Here is a 26218-nt window from a genome sequence, read left to right as displayed (position 1 = left end):
GTCATACCGCTCCGAGGTATAGTGGGAAAAGGCAATACGGTCAGTCGGGCGCAACTTGGTTTCCTGGAGACCAAGGACGAGCGGACAGTTCAGGCGGAGGAGCAGTTGTAATTCCTCCTGATTAGATCGAATACCTCTTATGTTCCAATGAAAAACGCCATTGCTAGTCAAAAAGTTGGGGGAACGAGACGGGGAAGAGCTGGTCACCTCGATGGCCGCGGAGGGCCAGGTTGCGAGGGAACAACGCTACAACCGACGGGAGGCGGATCCGGTTCCATCGACTCGTCGCCAGCTGCGGCCGCTGTCCCTGATTGTGTAGGAGGGGCCGCATCATTTGCCGACAAAAGGCCGGCGGAGCGCCTGGCAGCAGAGCATCCCGGCGAAACTGAGGACGGCCGGGAGCAGCGACTCACGGATGCAGCGTCAGACGAAACGCGCCGGGGTGGAGAGGGGGATAGAGACTTCTTCTTGGAGGCCTTCTTGGAAGGCCGAGGAGGCACAGGGATGGTGGGCTGGACCCGAAGAAGGTCCTCACGCGCGGGGTCCGTTTTGGAACGCCGGACCTCGGAAGCTGGGGTCCGGAACGGTTCCCCGATGGACGCCTGAGAAGAGGATCGCTTCTCAGGTGGCATGGGGGGAGGAGGAGGAGGAAGGGTGGCCCCTGGGGCAGAGGGGGTGGGGGCCACGGGGGAGGAGGATTTGGAAGGGAGGGATTTGGGAGGCGGAGGCAGAGCCCCCTGATGGGCAGAGGAGGCGGAGGGGGGACAGGATAGGGGTGAGGATACCGCGGAAGGAGTGGACACAACTGAGGCAAACGAAGTGGTCAGTGACACGGGATGAAGGCGGTCATACTTCTTCCTGGCCTCAGAATAAGAGAGCCGATCCAAAGTTTTGATTTCTTGTATCTTTTTCTCCTTCTGATAGGCGGGGCAGTCTGAGGATCTAGGCGAGTGGACGCCAGGACAATTAATGCACCGAGGTGGTGGGGTGCAAGTATGTTCCTCACGAAGAGGACATCCACAATCGCCACAAAGGGGCTCAGCCTCACACCGGGACGACATGTGCCCAAAGCGCAAACACCTAAAACAGCGCATAGGAGGCGGGACGTAAGGTCGCACGTCGCACCGGTAGCACATCACCTTTACCTTCTCCGGGAGAACGTCCCCCTCGAAGGCGAGAATAAAGGCCCCGGTGTCGATGCGACGGTCTTTGGGGCCGCGCTGGACTCGCCGGACGAAATGCATGCCGCGGCGCTCCAGGTTGGCCCTGAGCTCCTCATCAGATTGTAGCAGGAGGTCACGATGAAAAATAACCCCCTGCGTCCTATTTAGTGCCAGATGTTGGACAATGGATACTGGGATGTCCCCTAGGTGGTCGCACGCCTGGAGTGCCGCCGACTGTGTGGCAGAGATGGTCTTGATAAGAACGGACCCTGATCGCATCTTGCTGAGAGCCTCGATTTCCCCGAAGACGTCCTCAATGTGCTGAACAAAGAACATGGGCTTGGAGGTGGCGAACGTCCCCCCATCGGTTCGAGAACAGACCAAATAGCGGGGGAAGTACTTCGCCCCAAGCCGGCGGGCCTGTCCCTCCTCCCATGGAGTGGCCAAGGGGGAAAGGGCAGGAGAACCAGAACTAGAAATGGTACCTTTTCTTTTGAAAGACTCGGCCGCAGAGCGACCTGATACGTGTTGACGTTTCATCTGTGAAACGTCCGCCCCGATACCACCCACTCCGACCAGGGGCTCTCCCCACGGGCGCCACCCAGCCGCAGCAAGGGCCACCTGGCAGGATGACCATTGCCGGGAGTCCTGATGCCCCAAGGAGACGGGCATCTACTCCTTGGCCAACGTGGGGAGGGTGCAGCTCAGGTATCGGCAGTACGATCCCTGTGTTGTCAGGGGGCTACAACCTAGAGGGTACATGACGACCCCACCACAACGGGCTGGCTACCGTGCTGGATTTCTGGTGCCATGGAAAGTCCATCATGATCGCTGGTGCAGATGGAGATGCACTATGGGCGTAACTTGGACAACCCATCAGGCATTTAGGCCCAATTTGAGGAATAATGGGTATGGTTACAACGCCGGTGCAATGCTGAGTGCCAAGGTCTTAGTGCACTTAGGACCAGTGGTACACCATGTAAGGTGTCCTTCCCCAAAAGGCTCGTACTTCTGTAGAATTTTGAAAAATTGAGGTCAAACCCCAAGGGGGACCATCACATAGAAGGCCGAAACGGTTGAAACTCCTTTTAGTCGCCTCTTACGACAGGCAGGAATACCTCGGGCCTATTCTTACCCCGAACCCGCAGGGGGAGGTGATATGTGTGACCTCATCGTCGACGCTGGGAAAGTGACGGTCATCGAATGTCGCTAGAGACGAAAAAAGTGTCCAATCGGCTTGGGCAAACTTCCAGCATCGCGGGCGCATATATGGCAGTTGAGGCTGCAGTCTAAGGACACATGGAAAGTGGTCACTCGAGTGTGTATCATCAAGGTCGAAGCATTCAAAGCACCGAGCTAGTGGAACAGTATCAACCAAAAGGTCCAAATGAGAGAAATTTGTCGTGGAGGCAGACAAAAATGTAGGGACCCCAGTGTTGAGGCAAACTATTGCTAGACTAGACGTCTAGCAATAGTGAGCCACGTGGACAAGGATGTGGAGATCCCCAAAGCGGGTGGTGGGGATTGAAGTCCCCAACCAGCAAATATGGGGGTGGAAACTGACCAAGAAGATGTAGGAGATCAGCTCGTGCCATTGGTGTGGACGATGGAATGTGTACAGTACAAAGAGAGAAGGTGTATCCAGAAAGGAAAAGACGGACAGCGACAGCTTGGAAGGAAGTGTTTAAGTGGCTTGGGTGATAATGGAGAGTATCATGGAAAAGAATCATGAGTCCTCCATAGGCTGGAGTGCCTTCAACAGAGGGGAGATCAAATCGGACGGACTGAAAATGGGGGAGAACAAAGCGGTCATGGGGACGCAGCTTTGTTTCCTGAAGACAGAAGATGACCGGAGAGTAGGATCGTAAGAGGATCAACAATTCATCCCGATTGGCTCGAATGCCGCGGATATTCCAGTGGATAATGGACATAGGGTGAACAGAAAATGGAGGAATGTGACCAAGGTTGCCGTCAACTCAACGACTGCTCAGAGCTTGCGACCGACAGCATGGAATGGCATTCAGCCGAAGGCAGAAGATCCTGATCCATAGGTTGTTCAGGAGCAGCTCCTGCCACCAGCGATCGGCCGGTTGATCGACCACCAGCAGTGCGCCTCGGCGACACAGAAGACGGCCGAGGGTGATTTCCGCCAGGTGGTGCTGTAGATGGGACACGCCTTGGCGGAGGAGGAGATGAACTGAGTTTCTTAGTAGCCTTCTTGGAAATATGATGTTTAGATGGAGGAGGAACCGATGGTTGTGAAGTTGGGGTACGTAAAAAATCTTCACGAGTATGCTCTTTTTCTAAGTCTTGGTGTCTGACTTTTGGGCTCGAGATTTAGCAGAACCCGATGAAGGGTGAGCCATAGAGTGGGCACGAGAGAGTGGTGAGGTTGAACGGGCGATCTTTGCGCTGGCCGATCTGACGACCGTGTCACTAAAGGTGAGGTCGCAAGTCTGCATGGGCGCCTCCTTTGTTGGCCGAGGAGAAGCAAGGACAGTGCTGTATTTTCCTGTCTGAGGCACGGTGGGCTGTCGACTGGCGAATAATTTTCGAGCAGCAAAGGTCGACACCTTTTCCTTCACTCCGATTTCCTGGATGAGCTTTTCGTCTTTAAAAACGGGGCAATCTCTAGAGGAAGCAGCGTGGTCACCCATACAGTTGATGCAGCGAGGGGATGGAGGTGGACAAGCACCCTCATGGGCATCCTTGCCACACGTAACACATTTGGCCGGATTGGAACAGGACTGGCTGGTGTGATTGAACCGCTGACACCGATAGCAACGCGTAGGGTTTGGGACGTGAGGTTCAAATGGCTCTGAGCACTATGGGACTCAACAGCTGTGGTCATAAGTCCCCTAGAACTTAGAACTACTTAAACCTAACTAACCTAAGGACATCACACACATCCATGCCCGAGGCAGGATTCGAACCTGCGACCGTAGCAGTCGCGCGGTTCCTGACTGAGCGCCTAGAACCGCTAGACCACCGCGGCCGGCTGGGACGTAAGGGCGAACGGAAATTATCTCATAGCCTTTGATTTTCGATGGGAGTTGAACTTTGTCAAATGTCAAGAAGACAGTGCGGGTTGGAATGATGGTCGTGTCAACCCTTTTCATAACTCTACGAACAGCCGTTACGCCCTGGTCAGACAGGTAGTGCTGAATTTCTTCGTCAGACAATCCATCGAGGGAGTGTGTATAAACGACTCCACGCGAGGAATTTAAAGTGCAGTACGCTTCAACCCGGACAGCGAAGGTGTGGAGCAGTGAAGTACGCAGCAATTTTTGTGCCTGGAGGGCACTGACTGTTTCTAACAACAAGGTGCCATTCCTTAATCTGGAGCAAGACTTTACAGATCCTGCAACTGCGTCGACACCTTTCTGAATAATGAAAGGGTTGACCGTGGAGAAGTCTTGACCTTCGTCAGACCGAGAAACAACAAGGAACTGTGGCAACGATGGAAGAACTGTCTGTGGCTTAGACTCAGTGAACTTACGCTTGTGAGCAGACATAGTGGAAGGTGAGAAAACCATTGCGGAAGAATCTCCCATGATTACCGGCGTCTCCGATGGCGCGCTCCTCCCTTGTGGGGGCCCTCTCTGAGGGCACTCCCGCCTTAGGTGATTGTTCACACCTCAGGTCACACCTCCCGACAAACGGACGGAGGGACCAATCGGCACTTTCGGAAGGTATCAGCTCGGGTAATCACCCCTCCCTGGGCCTGGCCGTTACCAGGGGGTACGTACGTGTCCTACCTGTCTACCCGGGGCGGGGAATTGCGCGTTACCCCGTCACCGGCTACGCACAAAAATGCGTGGGTCGGCCTTCAGACACGCACAGGGAGGAAGAAAGAGAAAGGAAAAAACAAAGAAAGGGAAAGGAAAGAAGAGAGGTCTCAAACGCCGCAGCGGAGAAAAGGGTAAAGAGAAGAGGTAAGGAAAAGAGAAGGACAAAGGAAGGATGAAGACATACAAGCAGAGAAGGCGAAGAATGCGTTACATTTACGAGCGTCCGTCTCCGGACGTAGGCACAAACCATACTCTCAGAGGGGGAGAAAGGGAAGGAAAGAGCCAGAGGTGAGGGGAGGAGGGGCGAAGATGGGGGATAGGGAAGGATGCGGAAAGGGAAGGTATGCAGCCCGGAAAGGAAGCAAGGCCACATTAGCTCGGGGTCCCGTGCTCGCTACGCACATATCCACAAAAGAGTTGTGGACCCCCTGGGGGGGTACAACAACGTGTACGAACGGAATTCACTCAATTTGCTTGATCCATGATTTAGGCGTTGTCAAGTTTACTAAATAATTGGATTTACAGTTGTAATGATCATACAGAAAATGGTGAAGGGAAGATGATTCAAAGACTGCGTTCTGTTGCCAAATACTTTGGTGTTACAAACGGCTGAGTACGGAATCTGCTTATACTCCTCTAGTCTGTCCTCCTTTATATTACTGCTTCGAAATATGAAATCGTTCCCAGAAAGGATTGATAGGAGACATTGTAAATTTCAGAGAAGGGCGGCTCCTTTTTTGTAATCACGGAATAGGGGACAGAGTGGCTGTGAAAATGATAAAAGAGTTGGGAAAGCGTCACTGCGGTGAAATCTTTTAACGAAATTCCAAAACAAGAACTTTCTTCGCGAATGAATTTTTTTTGTTACCTCCACAGGTATCATCGGAACAAAATGAGAGGAATCAGCCATCACTCGTGAAGATGTAGGAGATCATCTTCACGCACACGCTATTCGAGTGTGAAACTGTATACCCTCGCGTAGTTTATTAGGGTATCTTGCACCCCTCTCATGTGAGTTGGAAATTAATCATACACATGTATGTGACTGAATAAATTTTGCGTTGGCTCTACATTAAAAGGTGTGATGGTGCAGATGACTTTCGACGTCTTCACTTTTTATTTATGGCCACTAGTGGCTAAAAATGTGCGTATCCTCAACGCTTTTCATCTTTATTGAAGCGCCATTTGTGGAAACACAAGGGAGATCAGGCCAAATTGTCCGCTTAAATGTAAAGCAAATTAACGATTACCACCGCGATTCCAATAAACAGCTTGGTTAAATACGTTTTGTGTGGTCAAGGACGAAAATGTCTATGACAGAGCCAATAGGCCGAGTCTGCACTCGCGAACGTGAGAGGCAGCCAGCAGCAACAGCTGCCCATAAAACAGCAGCAGGGAAAGCAGTGCGGCCCGGTTCTGTTCGAAACGAGCCAAGGCGAGTGAGTCGCAAATTGCCGAATGACCTCACGCGCATTGACGTCACACCGATGGGTGTTGGGAAGGAGCGCGTCATCCCACCAGCCTGCCACTGCTGCCTGGAAGCGCTAACAAATGCTAATACATGCCTCCGCTATTTACCAGCACTTGGGTCGCGCAGAACAACGTAACGTCCTGTGCTTGCGCAGTCTCCGTCAACAGCAGTTTAAATTCTTAACATCTTCAGGCAGGATGTGTGCATAACAAAGCGATAACTGTAAAAAAAGTCAGCTGTTGAAGATTTTGATGGTGCTGAGAATTTTTTTAAAATATAAAAAACTAAAAAAAAATTGTTACAAGTAGCGCTACGAGTCAAACGATAAGTGACAACGACTAACAGGTATATATATGGAGAAATGACAAATCTTCCCTTCATTTTGTCCCTTTAGTTCAGATGTAGCCGAATTCCTCCATATGTAAAAAACGTGCATCACATGAAAAGTTACGTCGAGACGCGTCGTATGACGACGGAAACGCCGACGTGGAATTGAGTCTGACTGAGAAATTGTCTGGGAACAATCAAACTCACAAATGGGATAAAATTTGTATCAGAACCCTCCTATTGCCCACCTAACTACGCTGCAGAAGTGAGAGAGAGATTACCTCTGGTGTTTTGTATTTATGTTTCCAAATCATGATACTATAACAGTTGGTGATTTTCATCATTCTACAACGTATTGGGAAAATTACAGATTGATAAGGGCTAGACGTGAGAAAACTAGACAGTTACAAAACTGTTCTCCGAAAATTACCTAGAACAGATGGTTCCGCACCCTACGCATAATGGAAATACTGGGTGTTTCAAAATATACGCCTTTTAAGGCTTTGTACAATTTATTACATTCAACTTACAAGTATAAAAAATGCATCAAACGAAAGGGCAACTCAGTTCCTCCTAGAAGTGTTCAATCTGAGCACCATTTGTCACACATCGAATCGATAGGCGAGCTCTTCCTTAATCTTGATCAGTGTGTCTGTAATAATTATTGCAACAACGCTGTTTCTAGAGTCGAACAGATAAGCTTGTAGAGGATGCACATACAAATCTGATGCAACTCCCAATAGTAAAAATTCGCATGCCGTCAGATCGTGTATGAACGTCGTGGTCAAGCAAAACAAGCTGTATCAGGCCCTGGCGGCCAATCCAACTGTCGGATATAACGTCGTTTAACCAATCGCGTATTGAGTTTAGTGAGACGCCGCATCATCTTGCTGCCAAATGAAGTTCTGTGGCTCAGTTGCTTCCAATCGCGGAATGAACCACAGCTATAGCGCATTAACGTAAAAAACACCAGTTACATTTGTTTCACCGAAAAAGAAAGATCCACAACTTTACGCCGGGATATCGCTCCCAGATGAGAACTTCCTGCGTGCGCCCATTTCCATTTAGGTAATATGTACACTCGTCACTGAAGACTACACGATCCAGAAGCTCTTAATCGCCATGAAGAAACACTTCGTTGGCAAAATTGTTTCCTCATGTGCGCAGGTACACAAGCAAAACTGTTTTAGTTGCTCTTTCACTGTGATATTTATAATTGTAAAGTGAATGTAATAAATGCTAAAAAACCTTAAAACCCGTATATTCGTTTTGGGACACACTTGTGCACTAGAGTTATTGGCAGCAAACCGAGCCGATGACTTTGAGAACGTAAGACAAGGCGATCATCACTGTAAGCGTTACTTGCTAGACCGTTGCTGGGTCTATAAAATACAACCAGTAACAGCAGACAAGAGGGCGAGAATTTTCTTTTTTTATTTACATCAAAATCTACGAATAAAAATACTTACATTCGGGCCTGACGTGAAGCGCCGTCTACAGGGCGTCTCCTTTTGTGGTGTTTGTACACCTATTACATTCTTACACAGATTCTATCATCTTTTGTTGCTACTTTTCGAGAGGAAACTGACTGTTTCAACACCATGGATGACCCGGCGAGCGGCACGTCATTTGCCGAACAGGAAGTTAAATATCCGAAAATTTGTTCGCTGCGTCTATCAGACAGACATTGTAATCATTTTTAAAATGGCAAAGAGACGTCTTTGAGTGTGAAACTATTCTTTCATAAAATCCACGCTTGCATTTTCAACCTTGTGGCCATTATGAAGAGGAGTGCTGGGAAAATTATGCCTCAGTACGTGTGAAAAACTTTAAAACATATTCCTCACGTACGTATGTCATAATCATGTCTACATGCTGGATACTTTACATTGCTGTCACCGTTCACATAAATCACATCAAAACACTACGTTAAATGAGAGAGCAATGTTAAATATTGAGCATATGGGCCGGAAATGACATATATACATGAAGGAATTTTTTTTGCTTCAAGCCTTTTAGCACAATGAACGCAATACTCCACTTGGTAACGATCCCACAGCCGAAATTGCAATATGGATTTATCAGTACGTAGTTTCAGAGTCGAAGGCCAGCATGACGTCTTTTTTAAACTAGCATGAATGAGCACTTAATACCGAGTTGGTACTTTAACGGTAATTTTTTACTTTCTCTGCCTGACAACTTAGTACATTACGATATACATCGAACAGATGTCAGGGATTATACAGAAAGAGCCGTTTGCAAAACGATGCGGACTATTTATAGACACTAAACTCGAGCGGATATCTTATGCGGCGTAAGTACTTTCAGGCAGTATGCGTCGCGCACATTAGACTAGCTGATGCAGCAGAGTGGAATTGGATTACACGCGCTCCAGTTGGAGGGATTAACGGCCTGGCCAATGCAGCCCCGCTATTTCGGCGCGTCGACCTAAAGCGTGTCATGAAATCAATCAAATGAAGAGCTAATACGCTGAGCACCAGTCTCGCTACAATCCCGTTGTCCGACTACCGTAATACTAACATTAATACTTCACTGTTCCACGGTAATTTCTTGCACTACCTGATGCCAGCAATACTGTCAATATGCTCTTAAAGCCTACCCTGAAATAAGTCCATGGCGCAAAGTCCCATGCAAAAACCTATGTTATACGACTTCAGTGTTTCCGTAGCAAATTGCGGGCAATCGGAAATACTCACCCATAGCATAGAAACAAGAGAAGAACTAGAATCCGTGGAATGCAGACGCTATTCCAGAAGAAAATAATGAAGATTAGGGCCAAACTTCGGATAGCAACTAAATCTGGCACAAATTTTACGCTGGAATATTTATCTTTGTTCTCCGTGCATTTACCAGGAATATTTTACTACAAGGGAGAGTATGCTAAACACGGGTACATTCTGAATTGCTATGGCGATTTCACTTGAAAAAAGATCCGAGAGAGAATAAATGAATTATTTAACAGCCTTTCAAAGACTGAATGTGAGTGGTGGTAAATCACGCATCGAATTAAAATCTTTGTACCAAAATGGATGGAAGACTAATGCCTGGAACTTAGAGGTATCAAAACTATCACGGTAATATTCAAGTTATAGGTCAGAAGGAAACAAGTAATACACGAATGAACATTCATTGGCGTCTGATAAACCTATTTCATCATATAACTCAATAATCGAATTATCATCTGAAAAACAGCATATTTAAAAGACTCGTGGTGAAACAAGATTAATGAAATCTAGCGCTCTGTTCCTAATCCGCAACGATTTAGTCCTTATTACCAAACCATTATACGGGGCAAACTGTGTTCTCAGACGTAAGTAGTCACTTTTACAAGAGGCTGATACCTAAGGAAGTAGGATAAATCGACTGAGATACAATAAGGGGGAATTCCAAGCAGTATTTACAGAAGAGAACAATGATAGATCCTGACTATTGCAATAACAAGTACGGACGGCCATATGTAGAACGGTTGAGTTTAGGGCATTTGAAAAATCGGCAAAAATATTGAGAATCCAGCAGAAAGGAAACAGCATACACAAACTGGTAGTATCTACAGTATTGAAGATTTTCGCAAAGTATCGAAAGTTCTAATCCCATTAGTACACGATTCGACTTCACCCGTGATTCGTGCACTGCTGAATGATAGCCTCTTCCAGCAGTCTGCCTCGCGTTATCGTGCCATGCCTTTTGCTGTTCTCCAATGCTTCTTCTGTGTCCCAGAAACAATTCCAGCAGTTGCCTGTCCACTGATTTTTTGTGAACGATGTGGTTAACGAGCACTCGTCTTTATCAGATGCAATATTTCTATACCGGAAGTTGTTGCTGGACGGACACAAATACTATACACTTTCGTTTTCAGGTTCACTGGGTCATCCTTGACGTTGAGTATGAATACAAGCGCTTTCAATACTGCTAAATTCAACTATACAGCAGATATAAATCACAATCCTATAATCGGCAAGATTCCACTTGCTTCATCAAAATCGATGGACAGCCTACATACAGTTTGCTGAGGATATCAGCTGACGACCAGACAAACAAGAGTTGAAAGCTGCCTCTGCAGTGGATAATTTAGAGATGGATATAGAAAAAACAAATTTCTGCGTGAGGCTTACGATAACGAGAGTCTGATCCCTGTCGATACGAGATATACCACACATTACTGTTTGGTACCTCCTTTCGGCACACTTCCTAGGTTAGGGCGGGAACGCCGTTCACTTGGCACAAACAGGGACGAGGTGTCAACTCTTCTACCTGTGTAGAAAAATATAAAAAAATTCCTCTCCATCTGGTCGCTGTACTGCACCAGTGGTCCTCAAACCGGAGCGCGGATTCGATCCCGAATGAGTATCTCCTGCCTCCCCAAGTAAATACGTGATCCACGTACACAATCATTCCGCTCCAATGCTAGGATCGACTAGGTATGGGAAACGGTTCTTCTAGGTACCAAAAAACTTCTTGTTCCACGCTCGAATGAGGTGTAACAGGTCACTCGTGGATGCAGCCAGCAAGAGCCTGTCGGCGGACAGGATGTGCAGTCTGCCAGCTGTGTGCATGTGAAACAGATCAATGGAGCACAGGAAGTGAGCTCTTGCTCACTTCCGGCAATGCTTGCCGAGGCGATCCGCAGACAAATTTGACCTCTACCTTCCAGATGCACTGCCTGCATCCGACGAACATAACTGTCCAAATCATTCACATCACTACAGGTTCAGTGACAGAGGCACTGCGTTTTGTACTATGCACTGCAACATATGTTCATCGCTTTTTGTGTAGCAAAATAATACTCTGTTGTCGTACACATGATCAGTTACGAGAATCTGAACAGAGGGATCGGTTATTCGAGAGGGTAAACCAACAATTATCTATTTTACGTCAACTGTGCAAAGCACGTATGCAAGTTTTATGAGTAACTACTAGAGACTCAACACTGCAACAGTACAAATACACCATCGAACAACTCGTGCGCGCTCTTGCCGTTCTGATTCATCCTAGAAACGAATTTAACACAAAGAACAAGGGAAAAGTGCAGTTCGCTACCAAAATTGAAGAAATTAGCGCAGCGTGTGTAGATCTAATATTTCGCTTGATGGATCTTTTTACAATGAAGCGCGTTGTGTCGCGCTAAAAGGAAGCTAGGAAATTCATTGGGTGTCAGGTACAAAACGCTAATGTTTTAATTCACTGACTACACATGGAGGTTAACTCTCATTTTTTTTAACACAAAGATTTCAATTTTTAAGACATATGATTCCATCTGCCATAGACATAAACGTACTGCGGAAACACCCTTGAACCGGAGAAGTCGACAGGAGCAACACTGCAAAATATTTAATCTGGCATTTCACAACAGTATAGTCATAACTAAGTGCAAGCTTATTACTGTTAGTGGTGATGCCGTGGTTGAGACACTTTATTCGCATTTCGTGACGTCCCTAAATCGCTTATTAAAAAACTTACGGATGGGTCTGTTTGAAAAGCACACGGCCACTTTTCCTTCCTTCCCTGTCCACGTCCTATCCGAACTTGACAAAATAGACAGGATGATTAACCTAATCTTCCTTCCGTGTTGGGTAAGCTTTTGTTACGGTGAAAGTAATTTATTACTGTTTTCGTCCTTTGACCGTTCAATACTACAGTGCAGGGCATTTCGGGGTAAAAAAGAGATACAATTTATACGTACAAAGCAAAAAGTTGGCCATGGCCTTCTCAATGAAATCATCGCAGAAGTCACCTAAGCAACTTGGGGAAACCACGGAAAAAACAAGTCAATTTCTCCTGAAATTTTACTTTTATTTATTTGCAGTTAATCGTGCACGGAAGGGAATTCAATGTCGAGAGGTAACACGCATAGCAACCATATAATGACTGTACGAGGGGGCTGTCAACCACAACAGCAATGCATATAGCTTTCACTTTTTAAGACTGACACTTCTTTAGCAATGAGGATGATAAAATTTACCACTAGCAATTGTAATGGCTCCACTTTGTCTTAACAACATATAATCCAACTGTTGTTTCACAGTGCTGACATTGAAACTGTGTATACAATCCTATATATCATGACTGAAAGCTTGGGATTACTGCACCACTCACCATCATGGACCTAATACTGCAAAGACATCGATTAGAGTATTACATCTAGACAAAAAAAAAAAAAAAAAACTCACCACAAAGTACAATGGTTGGGCACCACTTTGGATTTCCGTGACACTTCAATATACCTGGGAGTCAGGGAACAAACATTAATTTAAACTGATAATCCTAGATAGAATAATTTGCTGTGTAAATGTTTAAATTCTCTGGAAACTGACTGTACATTGGCAAATACCCAATGTAACCCAGAATCGAGTTACCCTCAACGACACCTGTGCATTAGTTACAAGTTGCCTGAAATCACCAAAGTTGAGAGACTTCCTCCTCTCCCAGGAAACGCACCATGCAACATCTGAAGAAATGCAACTGTATGCAAGGATATTGCTACAATTAAACAAAGGAACATTATTCTATTGTAAAGATTCATACGTAAAGCTCCGAATTTGAAGTCAATAAGAAACTGCCAATGGATTACCCAAGAAATAACAGTTCGCAATGAACACTACAGCTTTTAAATGTAGAAAATTCGACCAGTGGACAGATTACAGTTTCTGTATGGTTACATTGTACTGAAAAACTGGAAATAAAAGCTGCAGTGAAGTAGAATTTGCTGTTGCCAGCTGTATTCAATAGTGTACTACAGAAGATAATCTGCAAATTAGAAAATGGATCTTGTTGAAACTGAGAAAGTGCAAAAAGCAGTTTCAGGAAAAACTGTCTTGTTCTTGTCAGTGTTCTTGCAATTTTATGTAGCTACATAGGTACTGAAAGAGAGAAGGTTAAACTAACAAAAGAACAGGTAAAAATGCTGGACTATAGATTTCATTTAGAACACCAAATTCAAGTCCAACACAAATACGGAACCAGACCACTTAACAACATTGCTAGGTAGTACTGAAAGACCTGACGGCATTAACTATCTTTCAGGAGAGTACTCTGAAAAATTAGTTATGGGGTGAGGTAACACTGAGACAAGATAGTTTTTGTAGCGTGTACAACCCCTAGGTGAAGTAATCTTAAGATGAGCCACTACAACAGTCATTAAAACAGAATGCTTATGAAAGGCACACCCTTTGAATGCCATAAAAGGTAGTGTTAAAAGAAGAGGAGTAGACTGAAAAGTAGATCCTCACAAAACAATGGCCACAAAACTGTAGACTGTCATTATATGTTGAGGGAAAAACTTGAATCAGGAAATGAAAGCTCGAATTTTATGACCACAATTACAGAATAGATAAAAAAGAAGTAGCCTCCCAAAATAAATTATTAAAATTCTGGACAGTAGACCAATGTTTTGGACAAGTGATTTCTAGAAATTAAAAACACTTTGGCAGTGTGTTGGACTAAAATATGAAAGAATATCAAACAGAATGGAGTATAGATAACTTATGTATATGTTTCTGTTCCAATAAGTAAAAAAATAGAACAGTGGTTGGACAGAGGAAACAAGAATGATAACAAGGAGGAAAAAAGATGATATTGTACAGAGTCAAGTCAATTTCAAATAATGCATTTTAACATGGCTTACACCGTTGGCCTAATATAAACAACATGCTACAAAAAACAGAAGACCCTGCTTCAAAGAGCTCTGTAAGAGGCTGGATTCTCACATGCTAAAGTTTTCCAACATTACCTCATAAAGAATAAACTTTATTGGTAACACATTTATCAGCCAAAGAACAGACAGGTATCGTATGAACATAAGGAAGCTCACCACAGGATAATGTAACAAATCAAACATGTCATTAACATATCAGTCTAAGCCTAAATTAAATAGTATAACAATTAATACTGATCCATTTACGTGCAGAATTTCATTATCAGATAAACTTTAATGTAATTTAGATCTCTGACAGTGTCACTTGAATATCAAATTACAGTGTAAGACTACGACCTACTGTTTGCTTATAAGATATACACACTGTAACGTGCAGAGAGAGAGAGGGGGTGGAAGGAAATGGCAGTCTTAGAGCTCTGTTTATCAAGGTGCAATACTAAATACATTTATTGAAAGGATAGCTGAGTCATATAGAAAGTTCATTTAGCCTACCTTACAGGAAAAAGGCAACTGATGGAAATTGAAAAAATTTGCATTTCATAACTCCTTTCATTTCAAAAGGAAAGAAAGGAAGGAAGGAAGATTGGGTTTAATGTCCTGTCGACAGAGGTCATTAGAGATGGAGCACAAGCTTGAATTGTGTCAAGGATGGGGAAGGAAACCAGCTGTAACCTTTCGAAGGAACCATCCCAGCATTTGCTTGGAGCGATTTCGGGAAATCGCGGATTGTCATTTTATGAGAAAAAAAAAAAAAAAAAAAAACAGTGCATATTGCCCCCATACATTTTTCTAATATTTACTTTTGACACACAAACAAAAGAGAAATTTGTCTGAGTATTTAGTTTTTTCAGATTGATCACCATATGGCAACCTTCCTCTGTTTAATATTTACTGTAGATTGGCAGATCATGAATATGTAGCTTCAAAATGCATTAACAGTATGACCATTAGTCATTACCAGAGACATGTAAGCAACATCAGAATCATATTTTACACTGCTCTGCTAGCTTACATAAAGAAGTTGAAAAAGGAGAAGAAATTTATAACTGGATTACATTATTACTTGTCAAATGTTCCTACATTAGGTAAAAATGTTGAGTCATTAATATTAATCCCTTTCAGATATTTGCTGGAATATACACAAATAATAGATCTATCTGTACTGCTATTTATGTTCATTTTTCTGTGGATGTTTCTGCACTTGTTTTTCTGTTCTGGGTCCATTCAAATACACAACTTGCTGAGTGAAGCATGGTTAAGAAAAATTAATACATCTTTGTTAGCTGAACGAAGGTGGTTTACACACATCTCTTCATGTGTGATGAGTGCATTTCCAAAGTGAAAGATTATTAATACCAAGATTTTGCTGTCAATGAAGTTTTAGATTTCATAACATGTCTAGGAATACAGCCAGTTTTGTTCAATTACACACACACACACACACACACACACACACACACACACACACACTGAAAGAGATTATAGATTACAGTCGTAGAATTTGTCATTCAGCACTAACAGCAGCACTCACTGCAAAAGAGCACGAGCAAATATATATGTAATGGGCAAATTGCAGCTTACAAAGATTAATCGATCGTAGTGCTGAATTGTAGGTAGTAGGCCTAATTTTAGTTGCCTTACTGGGAGTTATAAGATGGGAGACAAAACAGTGTTGAACTGGGCTGTCTCCAAAGACATCAGACAGATGGTAAAAAAAATTGGCTCGTCAATCAGAGAATACTACAAATAATATAATAATAGCTTGTCTTTACATTTTTATTCTTCATCATCCCAATGACTGTTTTCCTCCTCTTTACATTTCCGTGTACAACCAAGAATCAGTGAGATTAGTTACACTAAGTACGTTATCCCTTAATTTTATAACCTATGTGATTTCCCGTACTTTGTACTTCTGTCATTACTTCTTAATTTCTTTCCTGGTAACTTCTCATTAACTCTGTTGTACTAAAATAATTTATTTCTGCTTCCTCCCATCTTCTTCTTTCATCATGACCAATACCGGGACTAGTGTAGCAGGGGATACAACCCGTCGGCTTTGGACAATGACGTCACAAGTCGCCAAATGAGAAGGGATTCTTCTTAGTGTTGTAGCTCCCTTCAGTAGCTGATAAGTGTTTTTTGGCTTTTTTTTAAAAAAATCTCACGAGATAGAATAAACAGATCCACTTTATTAAGCAATCAGTAAAAAAACGAAACAAACATAACAGCAAAAGCGAAAATGGTAAACTGCTCTCTGGCGACTTGTGACGTCATTGTTCAAAGCCGACGGGTTGTATCCCCTGCTACACTAGACCCCCAATACCTTACTTCCACACAGTAGAATAAGAGTAATCAGTTTTATAAATTTTTATAGCTGTCTCTTGTTTTACATTTTTTACAAAAATTTCTCTAACATTTCTATTTATGCATTTGAATCTTCCTATTTCTAATGGCTGCTTCTTTTGTCAAAAGAAACAACTTATCTTAGTAAATTAAATGAATCCAGTCAATTCAACAAATATTGGAAAAATCCAGGATGGGATTACAACAATGTGAAACAGGATGAATTGCTAACCACCACATAGAAGAGGTGTCGAGTGGCAGACAGGTGCATTGACAGAAAACTCTTAGATACTGTAAGTCTGACTGTGGCCGTAAGTATGTGCGAGCTGTGTGTGTGTGTGTGTGTGTGTGTGTGTGTGTGTGTGTGATTTTTCTTCTACATTTGAAAGACTCTCTCCAATAGTTTATAATAATCTTCTTTCAACAGGCCACACAACTCCACTTGTATGTATTGAGTAGCAATCTATCCTATTTTACATAAATGAATTTATCATTTTATTTATTTTCCAGTTACCTACGTAGTACCTTACCTTTTTTCTATAGTCACTGTACTTTTCAGAATAACTCAAGGGAAAGAAGGAACTGACAGTGGAAGGCAGAATGCAAATCTTTACAGTTGCAAAACAATATACCTACTGACCAGTTTCTCCTCGGTCAGCATTGTACATGCTGCATACATTAACGCAATAAGCAATAATTACGCACAGGTCAAAAATGTGGAAAAATGTTGGTATAAGGAGTTATACCTCTCATTTAACTACGCAATGATCACTACAGAAACTCTGCAAGAGTAGATGCCGTTATGAAATGTTAAAGACCAATGTCTGTGTCTGATCTTGACAGTCAATGGAAATCAACATATAGCTCAGACCCATAAATAATTATGTTTCAGCCTGGCAGTTTTGAAAACACCAAATATGATTTCTTTGCGATGAAAAAATCCCCAAAAGGCAAAATGTGTGAACGGCAATAAAATGCTGGTTAGTGTTTACCACAAGATTTCTCTACATGCGGAAGAGGGAAGATAGGTTACATTGAACAAAATGTTTTGATAGTTAGTGACACACGATACCCAATTTGGCTTCACAACGGAGGTATACCACTACTTCATTTCCAAAAATTTGCAGCGGATAATATTATACATACGTAATGTTTGGTACGATCATTTAACTGATCCATTACTGTTAAGATAATAAGCGAATCGGCTGATTTTTTTTTTTTATCAGCATACTTTTCAGAACAACATAGGAGAAAGAAGGAACTGGAAATGTGATGTAGACTTTCACTGATAGTCACAGAATACGATTTCGTGATTGTCAGGAAAAGAATCTTAGCTTAAAAAGGCACCTATTATATAGGGGGCCGCTGTAAGGGAATTACACAGCACTCTACGAGAAATTATCTTTCTATTCTACCGCAGTTTACCAAAAATTATAACAACCTGCGCTCTTTCCTAAAAGATAAGACAGGAAACTCTGCAGCATCTCAATATTTCCACATTGATGTACGCCAGACTTTAATAAACACACGTCAATATCTTCAAGTTTCTATAGTAACTTTCCATTTTTTTCCAACAGAAATAGGTGAAAATGGAAGAAATGTGAGAAACTACTGAGTTGCCATTAACGATCAAAATAAAAAGAGTGTCAAATTAAGGAAATCAAATAAAGAACGGCGTTGTAAACATTTCACCCTCACGTTACCGAGTCGCCGGCAAAATACACTTACCCATTTCTGCAACCGATGATGTTTATCTTTCTGTTCTTGTAGCTTCCGATGTTAGAATTTGTCACCTATAGTTCATACTCCGTTCATAAAAAATAGGCTATAACACCACAAACAGATATAAACACAAACCCGCACAAATACGACTGATCCACCTCTCACGCAAGGACGAGTTCAAGTACGGGAAGTAGAGGGAGGCGTATCCGAATTTCATTCAATAGGTTGTTGAATGAAGCCTGCGTGAGCAGGTTTATCAGCGATTATTCGCTGCGTAATTCTGATCAATTTAATCTGAAGGGAAGCAATATATGCCTACATATATATCTAAAATGTGAAACTTAAAAAAATTACATAATCGACACTCGCGTGCCATCTATACGCCCACAATTGTATTTGCGCCGTCAAGGAAGCAGCAGAATAGTAATAAAGTTTAAAACAAATTTTTCGTTCTTAAAAATTAGTTCCTCTCTCACTCATAGAGCTGGTTTACCAGAACAATAACTGTGGCCAGAATGGCAATGAAAACACTGTACTGTAATGACATATTAGTTTAAGAGTGTACAGAACTGAGGTTTCCAAAAAATGACATGAAATACTGTCATTGATACTCGTAAAGTTTGAAAACTGTTGGAAAAGTTGCTTTGCTCTCATTCATTATAAATAAATCTCGTGTGAGGTAAAGTGATAAATTCATACAACCCCACGTTAACAGCGTTGGGAAAGATGTATGAACTAGGTTTGTTGAAAGGGGGAGATGTAACTATAAATTGTTATCTCTAATTATTACTCTGATTCGACAGCGACTAAGAAAACTATCATCCATATTATACGCCACAGAATGAGTTGCTGCAAAATCGTTAGTAGTTTGTTTCCTTTTTGTAGTTTAGATATGAATGTGGACTTGTTTAGGCGCCAAAATTAATTTTGAGGCGAGAAATTCCTGCATGTGGAAAGAAAAATCATTCCCTGATAATCTAAGGGAGCGTGACCTGTAAGGTACGACATAAATTAACTGCGTTCCTATACGCAGCACATTGTTCCAACTATAAAATAGAAGCAAAATAATTCATATTGGCCCAACTAATGTAAATTATTAATGCACTCCTTATCGACGTTATCTCTATAGCGACCAATCACCTTCATCCTTGATAAAAGGGTTCAGATGTGTAAAAGGGAATGCGCTTCGCTACTGTGTAATTGCGGACTTGGTTGCACTGTTCGCAGCAGATTTTGTTTGGGGGCTAATCCATCAATTTAATGGAATAAGTTTCAACATTGTGGTCTACAAACTGCTGTGAAGTGCATGGCAGAGAATACTTTTCATTGTACCATTGTAGTGTTTCTTTCCGTTGCAGAGAAGTATGGAGCGCAGGAAGATTGACTGATTAAGTGCCTCTGTGCGTGCTGCAATTAGAATAAATCTTATTTTCACTATTTATACGGCAGCGACCCGTAGGGGTCTGTAGTATATTCCTAGACTTAACATTTTCAAGTCGGCTTTCGCCATCTAGTTGGCATTTATCTTCAAGATTCTGTCAAATCAGTTTTCGGCATATCTGTGTTGTTGTCCCCTGCTGCTCCTTCAGCAAATTGGAAGGGCGGTACTAATCTGTTGGACATCAGGCACCTCGGGGTTCACGGAAACGAACGGCAATATTGTACGAAAGAGAATCTAATAAAAATTCAAATATGACACACATATAGTTTATTTCACCATTGCGGAGGTAAAGAGTGTTGAGTAAGACGTAATTAAAGATCATAAGAGGAAGTGTGCTGAAAAATTTCTTCTGCTACATAGTCAATTTACTTATTTAATTTTTATAATTTTACAGTTGCAATTCTACATATATATGGTATTTAATTTTATTTATATATCTTCATATGGCTCTTTATAGACTTTTTGAAAATTGGATAAAGGACCTCTGCTTGATGGTAGTGTCAGTTTTATATGAAGCATCTGATCTTTGGATTAAGATTTTCCTTCTTTTTGATACCTGAAAGTTTCATCTTTTGCATTTTTCTGTCATCTTTTTGTTTCAAAATGAATGAAATGTTCATATTATTAAGCACACTGTCTTAAAATGTGCCAGTTTGGTAGCTATCAATGTATTTGACCAATTTGATGGAAAATGAGACAATGTGTTACAGTAGGGGAGAAAGTGGGGGGGGGGGGGGGATGTTGAGACACATAGACAACGGCGAAAATTTGACATGAAAGGGGAAAACGCCATTCAGGGTGAATGGAAAATGAACGGACTGCCATCGACCTCCTACAGGAGATTAAAACGTCTGCTTTCCTTTTTCATTTCAAATACACTTTGCAGCTTCTACTTCAGTTGTTAGGTATTGTTATTAACTTATTAAGTTACTGCAGCTGACTAAAGGTGTTGTGGAATTTCAGTCTTAGCTGTTAGACTTTGTTTATAATTTTGCCTCCCTTTTGCAACTGTTGTCTCTCATAACCCTAGGCATGAAATGATGTTACTTACGTTTGTCACCTGCCAATATATCTATATTTTTTTCTGTTTTTTGTTGTCATGACCGACTACTGTATTTTTATTTCTGGTATTTCTTCAGCTCCTTTTCCCATCTCTCAGTATTATTCCTGTTGGTTTGTTTAAAAAAAGTAATGACATTAATGTGCAAAATTCTTGAACACCACTTCTTGTATCCTCATAAAAACAAATTTACATGTTACATGTGTATGTATAATTGAAGCTACTTATTTTCATTGTATTATAATCAGAAATCATACTAAATTGTGAGATGATCCCTAAATGATTAAATAATCAAGAGAGTGTGAACCAGATGCCAAAAATGCCTAATAAGAACATAATTACATTTTTTTCCACTGTGCAATCAGTTGACTGCCACATAATCAGTATTTCCTAAAGCTACAATGAACAGAAATGAAGCTGTTGCTTACTATGTCATTGAATCATATAGCAGTTGGTGTATGTTGTGAAGCATTCATTGGCAGCCATTGTTTCTACTGCCATGGGAGACTAAAGGTACAATTGCCACGAACAACTAATATCCAATTAGTGATGTGCCCTCAAAACAGGTAGGCTGAAGAGTAAGCAATTTCTGACTGACGTGTCCTGTGTGGTAGCACATACTCAATATCTGATTTTCTCGGGTCATAGTTAATTAGCATTTATTTTCATATCACACAAAACTACCAACAAACTTGTTCAATATAAACTTAGTGGGCTGGCTGGACTTAACCATAAATTAATGATTGATAAAAAATAAAGATTATTCTGTCACTGTCCATGAAGGCACTTGAGAAATTATAAGTTCTACCAAAGGAATCGCCATGATGTAAGTCACTGGACTAGTTTGGGACAGGCATAAGAAGCCTTATACTCAGTTAGCACAGGCCCCTATTCAGGAAGTGCAATAAAGTCAAAGTTCATTTGGTAGTATAGTGACGGCAACTACTGAGCATATATGACAGTCTAAGTTCCAAACAAAAGAATACCATTCTTGGAGCATTGAGTATACAGGAAGCCAAGTCAGAGGAGGTGAAGTTCACTGGGCAACAGCTGGCTGCTCATAGTGGCTGCAGTGTGGTATCCTCCAGATTGGACTGCTGCTGGAACCACATGGTGTAGATCCTGGTAACACTGCTTCAGAATTGCTTCTAGTGGCTCAGTGGACTGCAATGGCAGAGATCGACTGGGCACCATCCTAAATACAGGACCAGTGGAGTGATACCTGCTCGATGCTTGGATGACACGTCGTTTGCCGAGGTAAAGTAGCGCTTCCGATTGTGTCACTGAGCATATATGACAGTCTAAGTTCCAAACAAAAGAATACCATTCTTGGAGCATTGAGTATACAGGAAGCCAAGTCAGAGGAGGTGAAGTTCACTGGGCAACAGCTGGCTGCTCATAGTGGCTGCAGTGTGGTATCCTCCAGATTGGACTGCTGCTGGAACCACATGGTGTAGATCCTGGTAACACTGCTTCAGAATTGCTTCTAGTGGCTCAGTGGACTGCAATGGCAGAGATCGGCTGGGCACCATCCTAAATACAGGACCAGTGAAGTGATACCTGCTCGATGCTTGGATGACACGTCGTTTGCCGAGGTAAAGTAGCGCTTCCGATTGTGTCACTGAGCATATATGACAGTCTAAGTTCCAAACAAAAGAATACCATTCTTGGAGCATTGAGTATACAGGAAGCCAAGTCAGAGGAGGTGAAGTTCACTGGGCAACAGCTGGCTGCTCATAGTGGCTGCAGTGTGGTATCCTCCAGATTGGACTGCTGCTGGAACCACATGGTGTAGATCCTGGTAACACTGCTTCAGAATTGCTTCTAGTGGCTCAGTGGACTGCAATGGCAGAGATCGGCTGGGCACCATCCTAAATACAGGACCAGTGGAGTGATACCTGCTCGATGCTTGGATGACACGTCGTTTGCCGAGGTAAAGTAGCGCTTCCGATTGTGTCACTGTTGTGTAGGATACGCCTGCCACTGGTCTTGAAGCCAGTGCCTCACATGGTGAAGCTAGCTTGAATGCTTTTGTGGTGCTTACTGGAGTTGTTTTGAACACAGTCCAACTTGTTATGGTACCTGCTGTACTGTTGCCATCAGGGTCTGCCAACGGGCAAGCTGCAGACTGTATCTGCAATGTTGATAAATGTGGCCCCAAGTGAGCACCTTGAATGTATCACTACTGCCCTGCAAAGAAATCACAGACAAGAAGGACTGACAGGACATTGTCTTGGTGGAACAGTGTGTATGGAGTTTGATGAAGAAAGTATATGACTGGTTTTCAGAGGCTTCACAACTTACAGCTGCTGCTGAGAATAGCCACAATTAATGGCTGTCGGAATCCTTAATGACAATCTAAGACACTACCAACAATTACCCATGTAGTTACACTTGTATAAACATCCAGAATTTAAGTTAAAACAGCATGGTGAACAGTTTATAACTCAGCCAACAATAATCACACGAATGCATTCATTGCCATAATGAATAATCAAACAAATGTCACTCATTATTGTCTCCTGTGGTTTTAGGTGACTACAATGTTACTGCATACACTATACCAAATGACAAGAGTGATCATGTGGCATTCCTTGTTTGTTATCAGCAGTCTTATTCAGTTGTGTGAAATAGCTTGGGGCAAATGGCCAGGGTAAATGCCTGGGAAAATGACCAAAATTCATAAATGCTATGCATTAATTGATAAATGGCACTTAAAAACAATTAAGCTGTTATTTTGTTCTGGAAAATGTGTTTTGCAACACTGCTTCTTTTGTGGTTGGGTAGCCAAGTCGCAAAAGCTGCTTGAACATTAGGGGAGGGTTATTAGGGGAAATAAATTGGACTATAAACATAACTTTTTTTTAATGAAGTCAATTTTATCTTCACAGCAGTGCAGTCATACGGAACTAGATAAAGAAAGAAGCAGAATAGAAAACTATAAAGTATCTCAAATGTCACTACATCTGACACTAAAGCATTTTTCTGCGCTTAAAACACAGGATTTACATTTATCATCAAGGATCACATACCAGCTGTTTAATATGTTCAGTAATAATTTTATCAATAATCATTCTTCAGTAATATTCAGAAATTTGACACGGGTTATAAAATGTGTAACATTACAAAGCAGTGACATAAAGACTTTTTTTTTAAATTTTATTTTATTTTTTGTACTGGCTGTCATTATATGGTCGTTCGACATGGTAATTCTCTCTCTCTCTCTCTTTCTCTCTCTCTCTCTCTCTCTCTCTCTCTCTCTCTCTCTCTCTGTGTGTGTGTGTGTGTGTGTGTGTGTGTGTGTGTGTGTGTGTGTGTCAATGACTGTATGAGTGAGAGAGAGAGAGAGAGAGAGAGAGAGAGAGAGAGAGAGTGAAGAGTAGAACTGGTAAAAAGAAAAAGGTCGTTATAAATGATAAGCAGCTGTCAGCAACAAGCAACACACACCCATCCTTGGTACAGCAAATTGAAATGTTAGGAGGGGGGGAAAAAACAACATATATGTAGGTTCATGTGAAAAATTTCACTAATTTTTAAACTTTTAATATTTGGGAGTATTGTCCTATCCATATTTTAATTGGTAAATTATACATTCTAGCAATAAAAAGTTTATAAATACTTTTTTTTATGAATGGCCAGAGTCTGAGCATTTAGAACTTCTTTGGGCAAATTCCCGGGCAAATGCCCATTTATAAATGTCCTCCTCACTGTGTATTTGCACGGCTCACATCACTAGTCTTGTTTACTGCGAATTGCAAGTGTTTCCAAATCAGTTGTTATATCTGGCTAGTTGCACTCATTCCTTTGGTCTAACATCATGTTCTATTGCCAGTAAACATCAGACAAGAAAATTGAATTTCCTAAAAAATCAAAACTAAAGTAAAGGAGTACCTTATTCACAATCTTGGTCTGTGTTCCAGTTATCAGCAGCCATGGTTACGTAAAGTTCTTGAATTTTAATGTTGAAATTTCATCTCAAATCTGATACTGAAATGTAAAAATAGTTAGTACAATGATCTTGATCGTCTCAGATGGATCTTTACTCCAGATATGAAATTAAAACTGCACTGTAGTTCCTTCTCTAGATTGTCGTACAGATGACAAAATGGTAGATATAGAAATAGACGACAGAGGGATAGAGAAACAATTAAAATCGCTCAAAAGAGGAAAGGCCGCTGGACCTGATGGGATACCAGTTTGATTTTACACAGAGTACGCGAAGGAACTTGCCCCCCTTCTTGCAGCGGTGTACCGTAGGTCTCTAGAAGAGCGTAGTGTTCCAAAGGATTGGAAAAGGGCACAGGTCATCCCCATTTTCAAGAAGGGACGTCGAACAGATGTGCAGAACTATAGACCTATATCTCTAACGTCGATCAGTTGTAGAATTTTGGAACACGTATTATGTTTGGGTATAATGACCTTTCTGGAGACTAGAAAGCTACTCTGTAGGAATCAGCAGGGGTTTCGAAAAAGACGGTCGTGTGAAACCCAGCTCGCACTATTCGTCCACGAGACTCAGAGGGCCATAGACACGGGTTCACAGGTAGATGCCGTGTTTCTTGACTTCCGCAAGGTGTTCGATACAGTTCCCCACAGTCGTTTAATGAACAAAGTAAGAGCATATGGATTATCAGACCAAGGGTGTGATTGGATTGAGGAGCTCCTAGATAACAGAACGCAGCATGTCATTCTGAATGAAGAGAAGTCTTCCGAAGTGAGAGTGTTTTCAGGTGTGCCGCAGGAGAGTGTCATAGGACCGTTGCTATTCACAATATACATAAATGACCGTATGGATGACATCGGAAGTTCACTGAGGCTTTTTGCAGATGATGCTGTGGTGTATCAAGAGGTTGTAACAATGGAAAATTGTACTGAAATACAGAAAGATCTGCAGCGAATTGACGCATGGTGCAGGGAATGGCAATTGAATCTCAATGTAGACAAGTGTAATGTGCTGCGAATACATAGAAAGATAGATCCTTTATCATTTAGCTACAAAATAGCAGGTCAGCAACTGGAAGCAGTTAATTCTATGAATTATCTGGGAGCACGCATTAGGAGTGATTTAAAATGGAATGGTCATACAAAGTTGATTGTCAGTAAAGCAGATGCCAGACTGAGATTCATTGGAAGAATCCTAAGGAAATGCAATCCGAAAACAAAGGAAGTAGGTTACAGTACGGTTGTTCGCCCACTGCTTGAATACTGTTCAGCAGTGTGGGAACCGT

The 26218-nt window shown here is 42.3% G+C and overlaps 2 protein-coding genes across 4 annotated transcripts in view; one reads left to right on the top strand and one right to left on the bottom strand.

Moving 5' to 3' along the window:
• LOC126473462 (actin-binding LIM protein 2) overlaps positions 1-18747 on the bottom strand; it is a 361677-nt gene extending 342930 nt beyond the window's left edge. The window contains exon 1 of the mRNA XM_050100530.1: positions 18496-18747. Coding sequence (XP_049956487.1) covers positions 18496-18499 — 4 coding nt within the window. The 5' untranslated portion in view covers positions 18500-18747. The remainder of the gene's footprint in view (positions 1-18495) is intronic.
• A 608-nt stretch (positions 18748-19355) lies between these two features.
• LOC126473461 (uncharacterized) overlaps positions 19356-26218 on the top strand; it is a 265016-nt gene continuing 258153 nt past the window's right edge. For all 3 annotated transcript variants that reach the window (XM_050100526.1, XM_050100524.1, XM_050100525.1), the window contains exon 1: positions 19356-19488. The gene's annotated coding sequence lies outside the window, so the exon portion shown is untranslated. The remainder of the gene's footprint in view (positions 19489-26218) is intronic.

Source organism: Schistocerca serialis, chromosome 4, assembly GCF_023864345.2.
Source record: "Schistocerca serialis cubense isolate TAMUIC-IGC-003099 chromosome 4, iqSchSeri2.2, whole genome shotgun sequence".
NCBI lineage: Eukaryota > Metazoa > Arthropoda > Insecta > Orthoptera > Acrididae > Schistocerca > Schistocerca serialis.
Note: the sequence above shows the minus strand (reverse complement) of the source record. Positions and strands in the feature narration are given on the sequence as shown.